The 22,836-nt window shown below is 37.9% G+C and overlaps 1 protein-coding gene across 1 annotated transcript; it reads right to left on the bottom strand.

The window, feature by feature from the left end:
* Positions 1–5,927: 5,927 nt before the first annotated feature.
* On the bottom strand, positions 5,928–15,291 carry LOC104580905 (alpha-1-antiproteinase S-like). The gene is made up of 5 exons (XM_088538825.1): positions 15,231–15,291; positions 12,696–13,341; positions 9,783–10,053; positions 7,532–7,679; positions 5,928–6,307 (listed from the first exon to the last, which is right to left on the bottom strand). The coding sequence occupies exons 2-5, from the start codon at positions 13,327–13,329 to the stop codon at positions 6,119–6,121; spliced, it is 1,242 nt and encodes a 413-aa protein (XP_088394951.1). The 5' UTR covers positions 13,330–13,341; positions 15,231–15,291; the 3' UTR covers positions 5,928–6,118.
* Positions 15,292–22,836: the final 7,545 nt, after the last annotated feature.

The following is a 22,836-nucleotide window of genomic DNA, read 5'->3' as shown; positions in this document are numbered from 1 at the left end:
TATTTATTCCAGTGTGGCATGGAAGATCATCAATCACAAATAAATTGCAAGTATTAAAAATTTTCATGCATCACATGACACTGTCTGAACCAGCCCTTTTACCGGAATCTTTCTTTCACAACAGAAAAAAACAAATATCTGAGAAAAACAAACATATCTTGCCACTGGTACTGGCAAATATGTTGCCAGAACCAGTGTAAGAATGCTGTATGAGGAAATACAGATGGATATGATTGTTGTGTTCACTTTTTCACCTTGCAGTTTGACCCAAAGACCCTGCCAGCTGGGACTGTCTCATCTGAAACTATGCTTTTATGACAGTTCAGTGTAGCTTTGTGTTTTTAAAATCATTCTAGTTATCTATGGTAAGGGATCTGAATCCTGCTCTGGATGTCTAAATAAAGAAAACAAGGACCAGCACCCTCATCTGCAGCTGTAAAGCTGAGAGAAAAGCTAAGCTTATACAAGAGAATCTGTGACTGAGCTGGGAAGGGAATCAGAAACTCCCAAGCCCCAACCCAATACTGTAACCACAGGTCAATCCTTCTTTCCTATTAATGTTCTTGCAGTAAAGAAAGAAATTAATCAATTAATTATGGGTTTCAAACAGTATTATAGTATTTAAAATTGTAATAAACATTTGTCTATATAACATGAAAATATGGTTAACAAGAAACATCCCAATGAGTAATTCAAGACGTAAGCAACCTGCATAAATTTGAAAGCCTTCATTAAAAAGTTGTTTTTCACCTTCCCATTTGGCCCATGGTTGCTTGTTGGGACCATCTTATAGAACAGCTTCCCTTACCTCCTTTCTCCTGCTGGGTGATGAGCCTACTTTTAACCAAGCAGATGATCGAGTGTGGCCAATCAAAGCGGTTTCAAATAATAATGACGACATTATTCTGTGACTTACAATTTCTGTGGATTTTGACAAAAGCTCAAAGAAAGGACCCAGAAGGCAGTCTCATAAGTCACAGACAATTTTCATGGTTACTCCCTGAATGCCTCTCCATTCCTATAGAAGAGCTTTGCTGAAAATGTGGGTGCAAACACACAAGTCCACCAAGTAACACATACAGAGAGGAAACATATTTCAGTTTTATTTTTAATATATACAATATGCATTAAGTGTTCTTCTGACCACTACTTTTAATTATGTAGGAAGAATATTTAGGCCAACACTGAGTGACTTTAAAAAATTCTACTCTAAATCTATACACAAACAAATAAAAAGAGTCATTTTTTTCCATATAATGAGATATCGCAAAAATATCTCAAGTTAGCTAATTTTAACAGAAATCAGTCTGAATTGTGACTTTTTCAATATAGATCAAAACTTGCTTACGCCAAGCTAGCCAGTCCCATGCCTGGTGCCTGCTGCTGACTTCTATATACTAATACCTGTTCTAAGATTACTTTTCTCTATCATTCCTCACATTGTCCACAGTCACATCACTCTCATTCCCTTGGCACACCATGCCTCTACCCACACCAACCTCTGTCAGCTTGGCAAGCAACAGCAGTACAGTTTGTTGAAGAACCATGGGGGAAGGTGGGATTAGGAGTCAATGGAAGGGAATTGTGAATAAATCTAGACTCTAGCAAATGCCAACCTTAGGAGGCCAAGAAAAGCCAAGTAGGCTTTTATTTAAGCTCATTTTTACAAAACACTTGTCTCTTCCCACAGAGCAGAACAGCACAGGGTCAGCAAGAATGGGTCCCAGCCATGGAGTTGCCCTCTGAGTGTGTGACTCTGCAGAAAGGTTAATTAGGTCACACGAACTTCTAGGTGACAATGTCCTGCTCTCAGGTTCATTGATCAACCAGTGAGAGTTGCTTTTTTTTTTTTTTTTTTCCCTTTTTTTTCCATGATGACGCAATGCTCTTAAATTAATGCCTTTGGTGGAGCTTAGGTGGGTGGGGATTATGAAAACCAGTTTGAACTGGTCTCTAGCCTTTGTGAATGTTCCAGCTTTCCTACTAATGATGATTGAATTAATCTCTTAACAAACACGTTTGTTTTTCTAATTCGCCTCCGCACTCTTAATTACTATAACTTCAAACCCTACACCCAAATATTACAGCACAGATGATATTTAACATCCCCTGCTCTTCTAACATCTCTGAAATATTCAGATACAACCTTCCTGAAATAAGCTGTGAAGCACAATGACTAGGGCCACCTCATCAGAAACAGAATTCTACAAGCCAGAACAAAGTCTGTCAGGATTCACTGCCCCATCTTTGACGTAAACGTGGTAAATTTTAGAGGCATGGTCTGAACACACTTCCCTTTATAGCTTACCATAAAAGCAGTTATTTCTAATACTGCTTTGTGGGAACTCAGTGCAGAGCCAAAGCTAACAAGTTCAGCAACACGTTGTGCCAGGGGATCCCTTCTTTGCTTCATCTTCGATGTTGGCAGGCTTTTAAGTGAGCTTCAACTTCAGCATCTGGGAACTCACTTGACACAAACTACTTGACAATGCTCATAAACCTTTTCTGTACCTGAGAGATTTTCCAAGATTATACAGGTTACACAAAGAGATTCCTAAGTGTCTCTGTAGTACCTTACAGTCTCCTCAGAAAAACTTCTGAGAAGTTAGCTGAGGGAGCAACTTCCATTTAAGAAAGGACAAATCAAAACATTTTCATGGACATACTGGCTTTGTCAGCATTTTCAAACAGAAATGATTAAAAATATTTCACAATGACTTCTGTTTTATAAGTGACAAACTATTTTTCTACCACTTTTCAGTAACACCAAAAAAGAAAATTTTAAAATTACTTTCAGGGAAATTATTAAGATTGTAACTTCCTCTCCCAACTTTGGGCATGTCAGCATCATAGAACTTCCTTCTTCATATACTCTGATATGCATGTATTGACAGTGAATTTCCATTTTATCTGTCATTTTATCAGTGAGCAACTCAGTACAGTCACACAGTTCACTTCTTTTAAAACCTATGAACAAAGTGGGATAACCAGCAAAATGTGTCACCTCATAATTCATTACATTTCCACATGATTTCTGAATTTTCTGAGTAGCATACGCTAAGTTTATAGCTCGTTAATCATTCAAGTGCCAGCCCTCTTTCCTTAGCTTAATTTTAGAAGAATCCTTGGTAATCTTTCTTTCTAAACTGTGCACCATGTATCAATCAAACTCCTACAATCCACTGACCTGTCAACTCTCTCAAATTAATTCTTCAACAAAGTCACGTTAGCTTTTCCCTATTTGGGCATATTTGTCTACATATGTACAAATCCTGTAGTTCCCAAAATATAAAAGTCGAACTAAATGTTCTGCAATTCAATACATGCTCACTGGTATCCCTGTAAAAAAAAAAAAAAAAAAATCTTGCATTGCAGTTATCTGTGGTAAAGAGACTGGAACGTGATATACTACAGTGAAAAGTTTAATATATTCCTTTTTGAAGTAAGAACTTCTGCATGAACATTAAGCGGTTCTGGCAACTTGTTGTCATCTGGTCTTTCATTTTTTTTCTAAAAACTCTTCTACAGTTACTTCAACTAGCAATAATTCCTTAGGCTCAGCCACTGCAAAGGAAGTACATGGGCAATGGACCGAGCTTTCGTGTTCTGGCTTCACTCATCTTGAGCTCTCTTTTACACACTGAACACTTATTCATCCCTCAGGCTCTCTGTGGACTTCTCATATCTTTGAGAAAGAATTTATTATTAGCTGCTATGACGATTTCTAAATCGTTTCTCAAAGTCATCTTTGTCCTGTCTCACTACGGTTTTATACTTAGCATTATAGTGAGACTCTTCCCCTGATTTCATCAACGCTTCAATTTTCTGATTTTTCTCTTCCTACTTTTAGTACCTGCCTTTACTTTGTGGTGTAAATTTCCCACTTACTTTTTTTTCTATTTAGGTCTAGGTTTTTGGATTTTTCTTGGGAAAGCAATCTGCAAATAATTCTTCAGAGCCATAGTGTTAAGATCTGGTTATGTCAGAACACTGTTTGTTACCCAGCAAGACCCTGCAGTTGCTAGAGATCAATAATCAATTAAATTTACGAAGTTCTGTAAGAACCATTAAGAAAAGTACTCTCTGTCAAAATTTGCTATGGAATGATCTAGTGATGCAGTCAAAGAGAAAAGAAAGCAAATTGAGTGTATTATCTATTTAAATTTGTGTTTATTCTTGGTTTCACTGTCTAATTTGAATAGGTTATCTACTTTTTCTTCTCCGTTGTATCACCATGATTTTATTTGAAGATGGACCCCACTACAAAAAGCTGATAACCTCTATGCACTTTTCTTGTCTTGCTTTCATAACCTGCTAGAAAAAGTCTTATCTAAATTGTGGGCTGCATACTACTTAATATAAAATAAATGCAAGAAGCAACCGAATTTTGTTTATGGAATTAGGCAGTAGAAGAAACAGGAACCACAGCTCAAAACACAAGATAAGGCTGGTAATTCAGCTATTAGAGGGAGTCAAGGGAGAAAAGAATTGATGAGAGACATAGAACTATGCCTCTGATACAGCAGAAAATAGTATGTTTGGCGTAGCCTTCGAAATAAACATGACAGCATTAAAGAAATGCCCAAAATTCCCAGAAATGTCTTCTTCTAACCTACTGTGCTCTGAACAGAGATTTACTGCTTATGCCAAAGCAGGAGAGAGCAGAAGGCTATCTGAAGCTTATTAGTGCCATTACCATGTTGATCTAATATATATGAGCAGTACTGTTGACACTGATGAAAAACTTACTTGAATCACTTATCTTAGTAACTCCCAGTCACAAAAAAATAGCAAAATTAGAGACTCTTAAATGTCATGTTTATTAATTTTCAGTTTTCTACTGTAGTACATTTGTCTGCATATTTCAAGGCCAAACAAAAACTGGTGTTAATGCTTAATACCCTTTAACAGACTAACCCATTTTAGGCAGTAATTTACCCCTCCTGCAACCAGATATCAGATATATACCATGAACATGAGCACAGAAATAAAATACTGACAGATGTTTAGAAATGGAGGCAAAAAATGACAGGAAAGTCAACTTAAGAAAAACAATATGCATTATGAATGTGACTTATAGTACTGTGTATCCTAACAATGAAGACAGATCCTATAATACCATGACTATACTAACCATGAAGCGGATGAGAAATAAAGTACCAGTGTCATATTATTGGATAGTCTGGGAACAGAAGGGGTTATAGCATGAGACACAGTAAATGTCAGAGATGGGATATAAAATGTTACAAGTAGGATACTTGATCCCACAAAAATACTGGATTGGTGCTTACTACTGCAAGTGCTCTCCCAGGGCTGGGTGATAGTGTACAGGCACTAGCATGATGGGAAGATGGTTGATGTTCCCTGCTGCTTGGAGGCTTCTAGAAGGGGGAAGGCATAGGCTAAGGGTCACCCTTTGGCTGCTCTAAGTTGTATATCTGATTCACAGAGGCCTTTTTCAGGGAGCTGAATTGCAGAGATCTGATCTACCTCTTCTTTTCTTAGACCCAATTCTGACATGTCTGCCCTGAAAAGCTTTTGGACTGTAACATCTACAGGGGGAAAAAATGCACCTTCTTTAAGACCCTTTTGCAGCAGCCTGGATGGTGTGACAGCTGAAAGGCAAGGATGTATCAGACTCGCTGGACAGCAGTGGTATATACAAGGCAGGAAGCATTATGTATGTTAAGCGCTGTGCTAGATTTGAACTTCGCATTGGTAGGAAAATGGGGACAAGTAGCACAGTGCCATAACTTGCACCCATTTGTCAGTCAATGCAAAGACAGGTGAAGGAATAAACAGGCTTACAAAATCCTCTCCACCCACATGCTCGGCAGCTTCCCCACTAGGAGATGTGTCTATGCTGTCAGTATTACATCGGCCTGTTTTGTCCCAGATTTAATGACAATTTTGCCTGAATGCAAACCTCTTTAAAAATAATAATACAAGGCTCAAACAAACATGCAACTGATGAATAGTCTCTTCTGAAAAAAACAGAACAAAACAATGAATATCATAGGTTAAAGGACGGAGAGCCCTCTGTAGCCATGCTATACTCATTAGGTCAAACACTGTGTTTAAAAGTGGTGATCACTGCATACCTAACAAGTACATCAACTTAATCTTTTTTCAGAGGATTATTAATTTTTCCTGCGAACAATAAATATTCATCTACAGCTATGAACATTAGAAAGGGCCTGTTGAATGCAATGGTAACAGGAACGGACATGGGCACTATTTCCATGCCTGTGGCAGCTGCCGCTTCGGTACCAGTCTCATCCACCTTTACCACAGCCTTATGAATAGCCTGTGAAGAAACAGATATGTTACAAACCAAGGAGGCAGAAAGTTAGTTACCTAAACAAGGACTTTAGATAAAAGTGCATGAATAAGTTATTGGTAAGGAAAAATCAGCAGGAGGAGAGGTGTGAGTTCATTGCAAGTCTTTTTTATTTGTGAACTTAATGAGTTCACAAAGACAGAAAACTTGGAAAACGAATTAGCAACCTGCATGAGGTATGGTTTCCTTAGCCCTAGAGAGGAAATGCTCATCTCTGGCATAGGGATATTTCCTTGCTAGAAATACATATATATATGTATATATATATTTGCTTTATTTCTTATCTTATTCCCTATTCACACTAGTGCAGATTGGTGAAGCTAGAATAAAACCTAGAAGGCACCACATTTAACTGTCTTTGACAAATTCACATAGATGAAGAAATAACAGGTATATTAGTACAGTAAATAGTACACTGAATCCTTTTCCATGTTCCTTAATGTCTTGAAACATGGGAACTAAGGAATACTGAAAATACAGTGCTAGACCAGAGAAGACTAAATTTTATCTTGCAAAATCAAGGCATTTGCAAACCCTAATTCAGTAACTGCCACTCAATGTTGTGGGGTGGTTGTTTTGCTTAGTATTAGATGATGAAATTTGTACTGCAGAGTGGCTGTGATCGTCAGTGCTCTCAAATTATGGTCTCCTGAAGTATGACTTGCCTCTATCTTTCGCTAAGGTCTAGCACTAATGTGATTCATTGCTCACAGAACTGAAAGCCAATGTTTTTAATAATCACATTTTTCTTTCTCCCAAACACATTAAAGGCAAATATTGTATCTCTCCCCTCCCCAAGACAATAGCAGTGATAAATTCTACTGCTCTCTACTTGCTCACAGACAGGCAATAGAAGCTGGACACGAATGGAAGCAGCAACAGGATGAATGTAACAGCACACTGCAGGAAGACAGCAGGGTGAAGAGCTGCATTGATTTGGGCATGTCTGTTTTATAAAGTGGCCACACACACATCGAAGAGGCCCTACACATTAAAAAAAATAGGCTTGTAATCTGCTGCAGCTCAACTTTGTTCTCAGGCTAAGTAAATTTGGTGAAAGCTTTTTCTGGGTGTCAGAAACTGCCTTTGCATTTTCATGTGTAGCAAAGCCGTTTAACTGAGATTTGCCTCATGAACATTTGTAAGGAAAGTGGTGTGAGTGTCAGTTATCTTAGATCCAGTATGACTTACCTGGGAAACTCTGTGCTGCGGTTGTCCAGTGATCCCAGAAAGGTCAGCCTTATCAGTGAATACATCCACAACGCCCATTTTATATAACACATTTTTTAGGTTATACTTCCCATAAAGAGTGAATTTTGGAAGATACACATTTGCTGAGCTGCCAGAAAAGAAGTGCAAGAATATGGTGACATTTTTAACTAGATATCATATTATAACATGGACACCCAAGATACAACTCAGTTTGCTTTTCTTCCCCAAAGCACACTCTGCTTACATGTTCTCTCTAGCCTAGGTGGGAGATATATTGTGGTATTAATTCAAGGAGAAGTAGCGGAGGTTATAGCAACGCCGGAGTGTTGGTTGAAAGGCTAGGGCTCTAAGCCATTGGCTCACTGACTGCAGTTAGCCAGCCCATGAACAGTGAGGTTGATCCAGGAATCATTGAGCACAACATCTCCCTAATGCACCTCTCTAAGGTTCTTCACCCGATTTTTTTCAAAAGCCAGCAGTGATTTTGGACTTTTGATTAGAGATACCTTAAGTATGTCTCACTGCTGAATGATCCAGAGTATTCACCTTGTGACAAAACAATTCCCTTCTAAGCATCTCATCCTGGCTATGTTAAAAATCCAGGGCATCCAAATTCACTGGTCACTTTTGGGGGGGAAAAAAAAAAAAAAAAAAAAAAAAAAAGACCTCTGAGCTCATCAAATAAATCAAAAACAGAGAAGATGAAAAGATACACTAAAGGATTAGGATAATATGTGGTGATTATTTTATTGATGACAAAATAAAAAACAAAAGCACTTGGATAGACTCCAGTCTCTCTATCTCAACAGCTAATTCTCTTCTATATCCAATCTAATGTCTGATTCATATAAAGCTGGGGGGAAGTCTGGTGCTGTCTATAAATTAAGCAAAGTTCTGTATTTCTGACTCATTTCTTGCTTGCTCTCCCAGGGAGGATCTAAAATTTCTTTCTTAAGGTTAGAACATTTACAGTCAGAAACAGTGTATCTTGAATTAGAGACTAGTGATAATAGGTACAGTTTTCTGGTGAGAAACCGAGACAACTGAGCAGGGTTCCAGTACAGGGCAGAGTGTGGAGCACTTAACAAAGCTGGTCAAAGCAAGTCATGCAGTGTACAAGAGAGAAGGAAAGGGCCCATACCTCCACCTTAGCACAGCACCTCCATGAATCTAATGCCAAATCTGGCTGGTACCCAAAGATAAGAGTGCTAGTGGATTGATAACAGCTTGCTGATCTCTCACTTCTACCTAATTTCTGATGGTGCTGATTGCTGCCTCAACTGAGGATGCAACTATCATTGCATCATCTGTCTTGCTATTACAGGAATAGACTTATTCACAAGCCCCCACTTGCTGCCAACAGGCAGGAAAGGGAAAGCAGTTAGCGCACAGCAACAATGTGACCAGGCAGGAAGCACTAGGATACATCCTGTTCACTTCTGGAAAGTGGTTTCTCTACAATACAGCCATTAAATACATCCCAGATCCCTCTCCAGGTAATACTTTGGCACTACCCCCCATCCTACAGCCAATGGCAATGAATAGCACTCCTCTCAATACTGCAACTGGGATCAACTTCAGGTTGCAGATAGAGAAACGCGGAAAAAAAATGGCTTGCCCAAGACCCTTCAATCAATTCATTTCCTACATCAAATCCATCTTTCAGTCTCCCAGGGGCAGAGAAAGTCATTTGGAAAGCTACAGGAAAAAAGGAGGAGATGGCGTCAAGTTTGCAGGAGAAAGAGCATGATGAAAAAGGGGAGCTGCATTAGACAGGCTGATGGTATCTGGGAGTGGTATCTTTTTAAATTAGAAGTTTTACACCTAACATTGATGGCTTCTAGGTAGGTTGTTCCATGTTTGGGAATATGACTTCTCAGGCACATATTTGTGAAGTTCTCTTATGTGACGCATACATAAATCTAATAGCAATTCATTAAACATGTTGTTCCTATGTTCTCCTTTTTCCCTCTCCCCACCAAAGGCTCCTAATACACCTGCACTAAGTGGAAACAGGAATCTAAAATTGTTTTTTGAAGATATATGCCTTTTCTGCCCTGTAATCTCAAAGTTAATTTAAAGCGTAGCTTAATGCAATATTGTTCTCCTAAGTGTGCACATTAAGAAGTGGGAATTCTGCTGTAGATTGTGTATCCTGACCAAGGGATCACCAGTTTAAACCAGTGTATCCCCCTGCTTATCATCTGAGCAAGGAACTGCAGAATTTTACCTTTTTGAGACTAATGTCTTCCATCTTGACAAACGTTCACAGGACAGTCTTTTTTCCAATTTCTTCATTTTTCCTTTATCAGGCAGAATAAAAAAGGCTGAAGCACCTCCTTTATAATCCATTTGCAACACAGTGGAAGACAGTTGTTCATCATAGCCATGCTTGAACATGCCCATTCCAAACATCATCGGGACTTGAATGGCCCTGTTCCCATCCATAAAGAATTTCTCCTTTTTAGTGTATTTTGGATCAAAGGGTTTTTCCCACTCAGCTTGAAACATAAGAGATGGAATTATAGGATATTTTTAGGATAAGAAACAATAGGACACATTCATAGATGATAAAAAAAAAACTGGTACAACTGGATCAGCTTCAGACATAAACCAGTGTGCAATGAGCACTTAATCTTACTGCATATTCAGAATAATTCAACAGTAACTCACAATAGGAAGAGTGTGATTTGTAAGAAAACCTCTGGTTCTTACAGCAGGACACAAGATACTTTATTTAGATGAGATATAAGTGTTCTTATGTGCATTACTATGTGCATATTATGTATTTTTTTCTATATGACAGTAATTTTAAGGTGCCTATAAGGACCAAATATGATACAGCTCTTAAATGAGAGGTAAGAATAAGAAAGATTTTCTCCTTCACTTTTTTCCATGCCAAAATAGACTTATGAGGGATGAAGTAAGGGAGGAATCTCCTAAAGAAATGAGGAAGAATCCTTTCAAAGAAGGGTTTAATGTGCTACTTTAGTTGATGGCTCATTAAGACATTAATTCTATCAGGCAGGCTGCTGGGTTAAAAGTAAAACAAAACAGAAAACAACTACTGTTTGTGTTGTCACACTCACAACATTAAATTTCCAAAGGCTTCTTTCTTACTCATAGTGAAATAAACTGCCTACATTGAAACTCTGAAAGATTCTTATGCTCACTGGAATTTCTAAGCCAAACTCCAACTACATATCTCATCCATTTCAGAGACTGAGCTGATTTAAAAACAAACAAACAAAAAAACCCAAAAAAAAACAAACAACAAAAAAAAAGGAATGATAAGGGACAGGTGGAAGAATATGCCCTCTGGCCAAGAGCCAGGCAAATACTGCCACAGTCCAGTCTTCAGGAAAGACCTTCTAAACTAAGGATACCACAGGAAGTGGGGAGAGAGTCACCAAAACTGTGTAATAAGAATTGTATGGCAGAGAAAGTAGGCAAGACTCTCGAAGCACAGCCTGATTACACAGGCACCTGAACTTTACAAAGACTCTCCAGATTAAGTTCAACCTCTAGACTTCCGACCTATTTGCAACTTCAAGATAAAAATCCATATTACTGCTATTAGTGCTCTTCCTTAATCTTTCCATTTTTAAAAATTGAAAAACTAATGCTGAATTTCCAATAGCTTTGGAGAAGCTGGGAAATCACTTCAGGTAAAAGAATGAACACTTATCTTAAATAAAATTCCATTTTGAGAATATGTGAAAATTGTAATACAATGCAATATGAAATCTTTCAGGCTGTTGTTCCTATAGTGCATCAAAATTTCCCTCTTACAGTGTAGGATGCTCTACCCAATGTATTGTTTCTTCTCCTTAGACCACCTTTTAGCGAAAGAAAAAACAGCAGCTTTTTCACCTATTTTGAATGAAGTTCCTGATGCCTACTAATTAAAATTCTATCTTGGAAACATTATTGTAGACTATCATTTATTTCTTCAAGAAAATTAATAAATATCAACCATTTTGATTCTGAAAATCTCGACTTGGTTGCAGGCAAAACTTCAGAGAAACAAAAGGAGGAGAGATGCAGTTATAAAGCAAAGCATAACAAAAATATTGTTTTGAATTACTTTTGGAGGAAACCTGGTATTTGGAAACTTGGAGTAGAAGCATCCAGAATAAGAGTTAATGAAGAAAAGCATTTCTAAAAAATGCCACCTTTGTCTTAATTAAAAAGCTTATCAGTAATAATTAGAAAAAAATACATATAATATTATTTTTCTGAGTGCAATTGCTTAGCTTTCAGAATATGAGTGAGAAGCTTTGAAGGAAGAGTCAGTATCTATTACCTGGCTGCTGATGAAGCCTTACAATTACTTTTCTTTTTCTCATTAGAACAGCAGTCTGCAGATCTCTCTAAAAATCTGCAGACTACATGAATTAAGTAGAAGAAAAGTTTATTGTCAGTAGGCTTGTATTTGATACAGGGGGTCCGTCTCTTCACTGGAAAATACTAGGATCACTAATCACTAACACTAATCAAAACAAGAAGGTTGAAAATCTATGCCTTACACAAATCAGGACAATCACTCTAATACTAAAAACATAGTAAAAAAGGAAGGGGACATCGGTGTGAAGCTATTGTCACATAATTATCTTTGGGTACATAAACATAGCTAGTAAAGCAAAACTACTGAGTAAGTACAAGACTTATTTTAGGAATGATGTTAAGCTATATCTTAAATAATTGTTTGAACTGAACCCTGAACTTGTTGAACTGTTCCACTGAAGTGGAGAATAAATACATTCCAATTCATCAAAACATTTAAGAAAGTGTTTACATCCTAACAGACTGTATAGGTCTAGATGCTCTCTACTTTATAGGGACACCTTCTTGAAAGCATATTTCACTTATTACTCCGCAGGAAAGAAACAAGAAATACCAAAGGGAATAATTGCCTTATATCAGGATAATTTGCCTTAAATTTTGTTAAGCAATTATCAGCACTTCTAATCAGAAAATAACTTCTAACACTGTTTATAATTAAGTGTGAGTGAGGATCAAAAGGCAAACAAGTTAGGATACTCTCTTAGAAATTGTACTGTTAAAAAGAAGCAGTGAAACCCAGGATTGACCTGGGGAAATAATATATGAAGTAGGATAATACTATATATATATATCTTACCGTTAAAATAAATATAGCTAATGAGGAGAAGTTCCGTAAGTGGATCAAGGTTACTTATGAGGTTCTTGATTTTCCCATTGGTTCTTTCTGCTACATATTCGTTGATCTTCGCCTGGGCTTGATCAGCCTTCTTGAAGTTCATAGGATAAACTTCTCCTTCATAAAAGTTTCTGAGATTATTTATAAATTGATCTTGTGGTTTCAGTCGGTCAAGTACAAACAGGACATTTCCCATATTCACCTGCAATTCTTTATTTCTTCTGTTTAGCATTTGCATGAGTTGACGAAAACCTTCCTGTACATCATTTTCAGAAATATCACGTGGATTAAGGTTAAGGACCCTAAGAATCTGTGTCAGAGTGTCTGACCTAGCACCCAGAGTCAGCATTGCAAGAGCAGTGGAGATGCTCAAAGGAGAGAAGAAAATATTCCCATTTTTTTCACGAGAAGAAATCTCTTTGTAGAAACAACACGCAAAACGACAAACGCTCTTCCCTATAGATTGCTGTAGCATATTTTGGTTTCCTGGGCCTCTTTGATTCTGGTTTCTTGCACCTTGTTGATAACTCTCATAGTAATAACTTTCAGAATGAATTCCAATAATTAAAAAACACAGGTAAAACAACAGCTTCATGATTCTATAACTCTGTAAAAGAAGAGAAGAAAGATCTTACAAATCTTTTTACTTAGTTGTTACCAATAAGTCAAACCCTTCACAGTATAGAATTGGCTCTTTACCAGTGACTCCAAGCAACCTGAGTTCAGCAGGGACAGAATGTGTTTGAACATACCAGCTTTCTATTTCAAGGAAGCAGACTTTGAAAAATTACTCAATCTCTTCAAGAGGTCATGAAAGAAGAAAAACTAAGATCAAAGGCAAGTGAAATAATGCCAAAGACAACAACATTAAGGTTAGGCTACAATTTCTTTGAAATTGTTTGTTTCCAGTGTTCTAATTTTTATGTAGCTTTAAGTGATAAAAAACTGAAAGGCAAAAGTATACAGAAGAGAGACAAGGGAGCCAGTAGAGGACAGTCAGTTATACTTAGCAAGATGAAAGATCAAAGCAGAAGAAAGGCACAATATTCCTTCATCGCATATTAAAATATTTGACATTTTTAAGTGGGCTAAGGATAAACATACAGACACTATAAAGTCAATACACTAGATAACGATGTAGAGATGAACATGTACGGTCATTCCATACAGCTTGAACCATTAGAAAAAATCTGCATAATTACCAAAAGAGATAAAACTACTTTGAGCAATTAGGAAGCTATGAAGACCCTGGAAATACAATGTTGCTTATTAAGAAAGGGAAAATGAGTATGCGTGCAGAATAGCAAATGGAAATAAGCATGCCTGCTAGCATACAAAGGACCAGGGCAGTGAATGTACCAGATCTGCTCTAGTTTATTTTGGAGAAAAAAAAATTCAAAGAAATCTGAGGAAGTTTCAGAACATAGTGTTTATCATAAGAAAGATAGCCAAGGATGATTTTGGCAGGGAAGGCTGAAATGACAAAATGTTAAGACAAATCAGTAAAACTCTGCAGAGACAACACTAATAGATGCCCATAAAAGAGGGAAGCCTTTTCTAGAGTAGCATGCAAACCATCCATTCCATGTCCATACCAACACTTTGAACACTAGAAACTAACATTAATTTGCTTCAACAACTTTTATCATCAGACAGCAGAATGTAAAGATGTAGAATATCTGGAAAACCAAAACATATGCTGTAGCACATCACCACTTAACCTATATAATATTTTCTAAAATAAAGTACTCTCAAAGAAGTTACTATCAAGAACAACATAAGGATTTTCAAAGGGGAAAAATAAGTTAATTGTCTGACTTGTAGTGAGAAACAAGGTACGAACTCTCATACCTTTACAAAATTTCAGTGCCTCATTCAATCACCAGATCTCACCATGATTTTGTATCATTGTCACATTCCAAAGACTTGGTTCTCCCAAAGTCCAGCAGATCAGAATGCTTCTCTCTGCTTTAGCATAGACTATAATTCTTCTTTCTGTTACATGTTTTCAAAAACACGGGCACAGCAATACTACTGTTGCTAAGAAGGCTATCCGCTTCAGCCCGAGCCCCATCCCAAGCCTCCTTCAGACTGTTCACTTCCATGTCTAGAATACATTAAAACTGTGTTGATCTGTCCGTGGCTGGCTCTAGTCACACTTATTCGAATTCTTCTAGCCTTTAGCTCCATTCATGGCTTTCCTTTTCCTAAACTCTCTAGCAGGTTTTGAGGGTAATCCTTTACTCCCCCCTTCTACGTCATCTCATGTAGTACATTTTTGCAGTTTTCTTAGAGAGAGTTATGTCATACAAACATGCCCTATATCACAGAGGACTTATTGTTTTAACTTTAGAACAAAGGTAAAACGCTCAAAGTAAAAAGCTCTAAAACGCAACCTGAATGAGAATACTGTAATTTCTCAATTTAAATATTCAGAAAATATCACTTTGCATACAATGTATAACATTTTCTCACAGAAAAGGGTGCATTACTTACTGTATGGTCAAAAGGGTCCTGCTGCGTTCACCAAGTCCACACAAGTCCTTGCTCAGTTGTTTATGCTGCCGAACAGAAAGCAGGGTATCCTCTAGTAAAGGTTAAGATCATCTAAGGGCCATGACTCACACATTATAATTTAAGAGATTAAGTAGAGCAAACAATGTTGAAACTAGTTTTACTGGACACCTAACTTTGCTGAATATATATCTTACACGTGACTTTTTTTTTATTCATGAGTGATTGTCCTGGTTAGACTCAAACTGATTTTACTTAAAGCAAACTTATTGCTTGTTACTATCAAATGTTTATCCACATCTCATTTGCTAACATCTACCATATTACGAACAATAGACTCGTTAACAATAGTAATTACAGGCAAAGATCTTGAACACAATTTAAAATGACTAATGCATTAGTGCCACTAAGGCAGGACGACTAGTCTTGATGCAGTGGGACAATCTGATTTTTTTTGAGATTTAGTCTGCTTGTTTGTCTCCTGCATATCCATGTGTGGGCATGATCATCTCCAGCTGAAGTCAGTGATGATTCTAATACGAAAAGGGCTTAAAATACTGTATTTGCTAACACTTACATAAGCAAAATAAAATAAATCGAACGTTTCATGTAAAAGTACCTGATTATCCATTCCTGTAAGAAGAATCCGGTGGCAGCACAAGCGGCTTTCACGACTCCTGGGCCACTTGCCTGACAGTGTGGCCAGGTAAAAGGAATGTGGCCAGGATGCCATTGTACACAGGTGATCCCAGTGACAAGAATGGCCCGGGGACAGGGGGCGGAAGCCTAAGAACGTGGGAGTAAAATAGAGCAGTCTTTATCCCAGCTTCCTATCTTGTGATCTGGCATGTGGGGAGCAGGCCCCTCTGATCATGTGCCAAGTTTAGCTGGGTCAGAACAGAGTGCTTGGTGGCCTGAGCTCAGCTCTAGTCACTACAATAAACTCCCGTGACGGCTGTGGCAAGCTGGCAAGCACAGAATTAGAACATCTTTGAGGCTGGAAGAGACCTCTGAAGACCATCCAGTTCACCGCCAGCTCAAAGCACATTCAACTCCAGCAGGTTGCTCAGGACAGCAAGAATGGAAACTCTACAACCTCTTTGGGCACTCCACGATCTTTTCTGGGAACCCAAACTGGGAAACTGGGTCCCTACACCTGGCCTCTCTCACTGTTTAAAAGAAAAAAAAAAAAGGAAAAAAAAAGTTTTTTCTCATGGTTAAATCAGATTTCTTCTAATTTCATTTCATTTGTGCCTGTTGCCTCTTGGCCTGTGACTGGATATCACTGTGAACAGCCTAGCTCTGCCTTTATACTCCTCCCATCTCAATCAGGTATTTGCAACTAGTCTTTATTTCTAAAGCTGGTATTTTTTTTCTCATCTTCCCTTCAAATTTGCCTTCTCATTTTCCCTTCAAATTGCAAGCATTTTAGGGTAGGGACCAATCATTAGTATGCACAAAACAGATGAAGTACTGATCTGCATGTTTTTTCTAAGCACCACCAAAACACTAACCATAGCAATAACTCAGTAACATTTTCTAGGAGATGAAGATGCAACCAGTTGCTTATGAAAAAAAGGTTGCAAACAGAAGACTTTGTGGTAGAATTCAGTACTTGTATAGTGTGCGCTCTTTTGGCATAGAATTTGTGTGAAAGAGATATTTTCTCTGCTTCTCCTATATATAAGTGCCAGGAATCTCACCTAGAACCCCTTTTTAATAATGGGCTGTAGTTTTCATAGTGTATAAAAACTGATTTCTGATGAAGGAAGAAGGCAGGAACCCCGATTAAATACAGACGCCATGCTAATGACAAGATGATGGATGAATGACTAACCTACATTTGAACACACCTAGACCACACCTCAGGACCTTGCAGGAGAACGGCTGCAATGAACATAGAAAAGTCTTCCTGCCATTGGAAAGAAAACTAATATAGGATTAATTTACATGAAGAATATGAATCTCCTTACACTAGTTATAGAATGTCCAAATTTGTCTTTAATATCTCCCTACTGTCATGTCACCTGAGGATTTGATATAAAGGAAGAAGAAATAATTCCTAAACGAACTGCATATTTTTTGCGTTTTACAAAAAAGCTACAATTATAAAGGATTTTATGAACTATGAACAGAATATCAACTCGGCCTTTTTGGTTAATTTTGAAAACGTGGATATTCCAGGATAATGTTGCTGTTGCAATATTTTAGATGAGATATTAACAATGAAACAAGAAATTTCCTCATACCAGGAGCTCTTAGAAAAGTTTTAAAATCCTCTAACACTGCTAGCACTGATGGAATTTTTCCTGTGCAACTAATCCCTAGCAAGCAACATTTAGTGTTCCATTTACATTTGCTCTGAATAAAGTTGTACGGAAAGGTTTATTTATGCAAAGTTCTGCTCACTGTTATACCCAATACCACTGGTAGCAAGAGTAGGGATTTCTACTTCACAAACAAGGCCCCACAGCCTCTCCTTAGCTAAACCACAGATACCAGGTGTGTATATACTTTCAAAGGGATGGAAGAATCTCTTAATTTGCTGTCCCATTGAAACTGAAGCACTTCCTTATAACCATAATTAAAAAGGGAGGTAACAGGGACTGACAAATAAATTTATATTAAGGTGCACGTTTGTGGAGTGTCCCATACTTTCTCCTGGAAATACAATAGAAGAGAATATTCAGTTTGCGCAGTCTGTAAGGTTTGTGCCTATTTAACCATGGACCCCTATTTCCCTGCTATAACCAAAATAAGACCTTTTAAAAATGACTCAGAGCTTGAGTAATTTGTCAAAAAAATATTGCATAGTAGATACATAAGTGTTAGGAGATGACCTACAGAGATGGAAATTACTCCTCTATTTCATTATAGCATTTTGAACAATTCCTTCAGTCCCAGGATCTCCTATTAACAAATCTCTTATGCTTACCCAACAAACAGGGTAAAGAATTCACCAAGCTAGTGGTGTTTGAGGTAGCTTGGAGTGGGTTGATATTCCAGAAAGGAAACAACTTTACTGTTACTGCTTCCAGAACTTTCTGGGGCATTTCTGCACCTGAAAGAAAGCATTTCATCCTAAGTATCTCAAAATGTCAGAAAGCCACAGCAGCCACGCAGCCCTGAAAGCACCCATTCGAGCTACTGTTTCACCAGTTGTCAGTGTTTGAGTCCAGTAAAACAGATTTGCACACATTAAGGTCCCTTAAAAAAAAGAGAGAGAAAAAAAAAACACGCTCTGAAGCTGAAGTATTCTCTTTCGTCAACATCTTAGTTATGTTTCTAAAGAGTTTTCTTAATCTTAACCTTTCTCTCATCACTTCATGGACCAGGTAGCAGCCTACATATCTCATGTTCCCCAGATTCCTGCCAATCAGTCTCTCAACTTCCAATCTCTTTCTTGTCCAGAGCCCTCAAATTCGTAGTTCCACTGATTTCATTGACTGTTCATACACATACGCTTTTCACAAGTGAAGGACACTCTTGACTCTTCAACATTTTCCACATACAGTTAAACCTTACCTATCCCTGGAAATCCACAGATGTACATTAAAAAAGAAAAAAAAAAAAAAAGAAAGGAACTCTTGTACAACACTGCTGAGTATTTCTTGAATTAGGTCACTGTCCTGTAGTGTTCTGACCACTTTCTTTCAGAGGTGAGAGGAGAACAGCTTTCAGGTAAAGGCAGAAATTTATGTCTTGGTGGGTCTTCTCCCTCCTACCCAGCTCCCCACCTCTCCCTACTTGCTGGTAAGGTAACTAGGAAGTCTCCCAGCCATTCTGCTCTGACATCCCTTCTTCTGCAGAGGATCCATATTGTATCTCTGAGTCCTCTCTAGCCTTTTGGCTGTTCTTGCTTCCTACATAAAAGGGAGTCAGGAAAGGAGGCAGAAAGACTAAGGGAAAAATACTATATAGGACTCTCACTCTTTTACATGTATCCCTGCGCTAAAATTGAATGTCATTCTAGCCCTCTCTTCTCATGTCCCTTCAAATCCCTCAGGCAATATCACAAGCCTTCCAAGCATCCTATCCAGTCCTATCACCACCCCCTCATATCCAAGCCCCCTTCAGTACTACTACCACCTTTTACTCCCACTTCCAGCTCTCCTTTGAGCCTCAGTGTTGTGCAAAGAGTCCTGGAAAGAGTCCTGGAAAGATGAGGACAAGAAGTAGGAAGCAGTTTGTCTCAGGAGACCTAAAGAACCATCTCTTGGAAGAGATCTGGCCTTTGTTTACATCTCAAGGTTTCTCTTCAAAGCCAGCGCATCTCCTTCCAGTCTTCTTCTTCCTCAACAGGTCACTCAGTTAAATAGATCTTTCTGGACACAAGAACAAGCTTCTCTTTCCTTTTGTTTTCTGCTCAGGCTGTCTGTGAATCACCATCCCACACTACATGTCTTCTGCAGTCTTATAAACTTTCTTTAATCTGTCTTTAGTGAAATTTAACTGTTTTTTTTAATGTTCCTGCTGGCTGAGAAAATTTGCACAATATTGTTTTCTTAGCCTCAACTATTGCATTATCTCAAAGCACTTAACACATTGATAGCAGCCATCAAGGTTAGTGGCTTTCTGATCTCAGTCCTTACTCATGCATCAGAAGATGATACATTTTTCATCAGTAAATCTCAAAGCATTTCATATCACAAAGCGAACATCAATACTTTTTTGTTGAGAAAGTAGCAACTTGCACTGCCAACGCAAAAACAGAAACCAGCGCAAATGATAACAGTTGTGAGATGAGAGCTTTTACTTCTAATGAGACCAAGTTATGTAGCATTTGGTTAGATGTTGAATTATCTGAATACTTTGGAGTACCAATTATTTAAATACTTCAGAGGTAGATGTAATTGTTCAGTTATGTTTGCTTCTCATTTACTATATTTGAAGTTGTGGGGTATATGTGAAATTGTGGGAAGCGAGGGGCGAGACAAGGCAGTGAAACTTAAAAAAGAGTCATGAAGAAATTAAGACTGAGAAGCAAGCTTCACCATTTTGAGGGCTAACCCATGCTATGCCATGCAACATCTCACTCCGCAGCTTCAACACTGGAAGCAGTATAGCAGAAGCAGTGGCATGATGCTGAAACTGTGCAGGCCTGCCTATTTTGCTGATTGGGCTAATTATATTGATGTGGCTGTACAACTGTTGAGATGTGACAATTCAGCTCTGCTCAGCACGGTGCTGTGCCACACACTCACACCAGCGTATTCAGAACAAACTAGGATATCTAGGGTAACATCACCCTGCACAGTCTGAAGGAAAACATCAACCTTTTCATCAGGAAATCCTTTGGAACAGAGTTAAATATAAGAAAAATTGACACTTTTGAATGACACTTCCCTAAGGAAGTTAGTCCAGAATTAAGCTTTCAGACCTGTGCATGCTCTCTCTCAAACATGCATGACAATCCAGAAAAAGGGAACGTAAATCAGAAAGACACACCCCGTGAAGCAACCTGTGCCACACAACACGACTCCGTTGTTTCTGTTACCTGCCACACAGTCTGCACAATGTGGACATTCTCTGGGAAGAAAGCACAAATAGCTCATGAGACATCCTACAACAATGAGCTCAAGGTAGCACAGACATTATAATATGGAAAAAGGATACAAAATTTTAACTAATTACAACACTTCGGAAGAATTTACAAGCCACGGGAGTCAGTGTATACCACAATATGGTCCTTGTACTTTCAGACTAATAATTCAGAAGAATTTTTCATACAAACACTAGATAACATTCCACCAAGATATGAATTACTGCTACTTAGAAAACAAATCATTGCTCTTTATAAATTGTATCCTGGTGCACAGGCTCATATGGTGATGAAAACTCTGAAATTACAACCACAGAAAACTTCAGGTAGTGGCAAAATTCAAAGTTCACAGCAATGACCTGATGCACACTGAGGAAATGTGTGATTTATAAGTATGCATAAATACACAGGAGGCAAAAAATATTGTACTTCTACTTGGAAGAAAAGTCTGTAAAAATGTATCATATCCTTGATCTCACCAGGGCAGTGAACTCACTCAAAAAGGAAATGTACCAAAGCAACTTAGAAAAAGCTTCTGAGAGCAAAACTGTCACTGAAATACAGAACAGAACTAAGAGGTGACCTCTCAAAAAACATACTTCAAACTTAACGGGACATAATTCATATTTCAGGAAGAAGCTTTTTTTTTTTTTTCCCTCCTGGAATGCTTCAGGTGAACATTTATTTACACAGGTTAGAAAAATAATATGTTTTTTTCAAATTACTGTTTTTCACTTTGGCAAATTAGTCCTTAGGTGAAATAGTAGAGTTCTACATGTGGTCCATTTCACTGGCCAGCAGTTTCAGTAGGTGTGAACTTAACTAGTTACAGTTGAATTCAAAAGGTTAATTCCATTACCTCCCTTCCAATAGACGCAAAAGTTCAACTTTTTTTTTTTTTTTTTTTTTATTACCGTTTAGCAACAAGCAAACAAATAAACAATGTGATATGATTCGTCACATGTAGATATTTAATTTAGCAGAAAACATTTTAAAATGTTTTGGAACGTTTTAAAATTCTTTAAGCAACTGCCAAAAGAACTGTAAGCCTGTACAACTATAAAGAAATAAAATTGCTTAGGATCTCAGATGTGTCTATCACTTCATGAACATGATGAAAAACACTCTTACAAAAGAAGTCAAAGATCACAACAAGCAAGTTTAGTGGTCTAAGGAGATAACCATCCATAGAAGTATATCTGTCTTGAGATTTAAACACCAAATTCTGGAAGGAAGGTAGACAGAGGACCTGAGATTTGCTGCTTTCCAGGAAAGGCTGCTGTTCAAATTCTCTTGAACTCAGCAGTTCAAGAGAAATGTACTCAATGAACGCTCAATAAAACAATAAACAATAAATGAGCAGAACCAATAATATTATTACTGGAAAAAAAAAAGCTACGGGTCCAGCATAGAAAAGAAAATACCCAAGAAGTTTACAGAAATTGGCTAACCAGTTCAATTAGCAAACTGGTCCTGGGACACTGAAATTTTGTGCAATATCAGTGCATTACTGATACGCTTGAGGCAGGGAGAAAAGGTGGGCTAGTGAAAATTGTACCATAATGGCTTAGTTTGGTAGATACAAAAAATGTGGGGTATATCTCTGAAGAAGCAGTGCAAGTTAGAACTGTGGCACTAGAAAAAAAGGCATTCATTCAGCATAATTGCCATGCAATGCACACTAGATGATATATGCCCCAGATGACTCAGCTCAATTGTTACCTACATGACTTCTTGGCAGCAATCTGTGAAAATCTTCAAAAAGTTAAATATGCCTTTAAACCTATTTGGAAGCAGAGGTTGTGTTCACAGCAGCACTGGGCATGAGAAAGCTAGCTGGCTTAAGACATTCTGTTGAAGCATGATGGCACATCCCTGGCACAGTAAAGATGCTCTGCTTTTCACTTCATGGAAAGAACATAATTCACTCTTGAAATGAGACTTTAATACCCTTACTCTAGGCTCATTAATTTGGTAGGAAAATTCCAAAGCATCATAAGGAGAGAGACATCAAGAGAAAGAAAACAAATCAAGTAACTTTGTTTT

Source organism: Tinamus guttatus, unplaced genomic scaffold (genome assembly GCF_059628265.1).
Source record: "Tinamus guttatus ecotype Peru unplaced genomic scaffold, ASM5962826v1 Tinamus_guttatus_pri_ptg000048l, whole genome shotgun sequence".
Classification (NCBI taxonomy): domain Eukaryota; kingdom Metazoa; phylum Chordata; class Aves; order Tinamiformes; family Tinamidae; genus Tinamus; species Tinamus guttatus.
This window is presented reverse-complemented; position numbering and strand designations above follow the sequence as displayed.

Coding starts and splice junctions, on each gene's coding strand:
- LOC104580905 (XM_088538825.1), bottom strand. CDS start 13,329: ATGAAGCTGTTGTTTTACCTGTGTTTTTTAATTATTGGAATTCATTCT. Junction 10,054..12,695: donor TAGCTATATTTATTTTAACG/GTAAGATATATA, acceptor TTATGTTTCAAG/CTGAGTGGGAAAAACCCTTT. Junction 7,680..9,782: donor AAGACATTAGTCTCAAAAAG/GTAAAATTCTGC, acceptor CTTTTCTGGCAG/CTCAGCAAATGTGTATCTTC.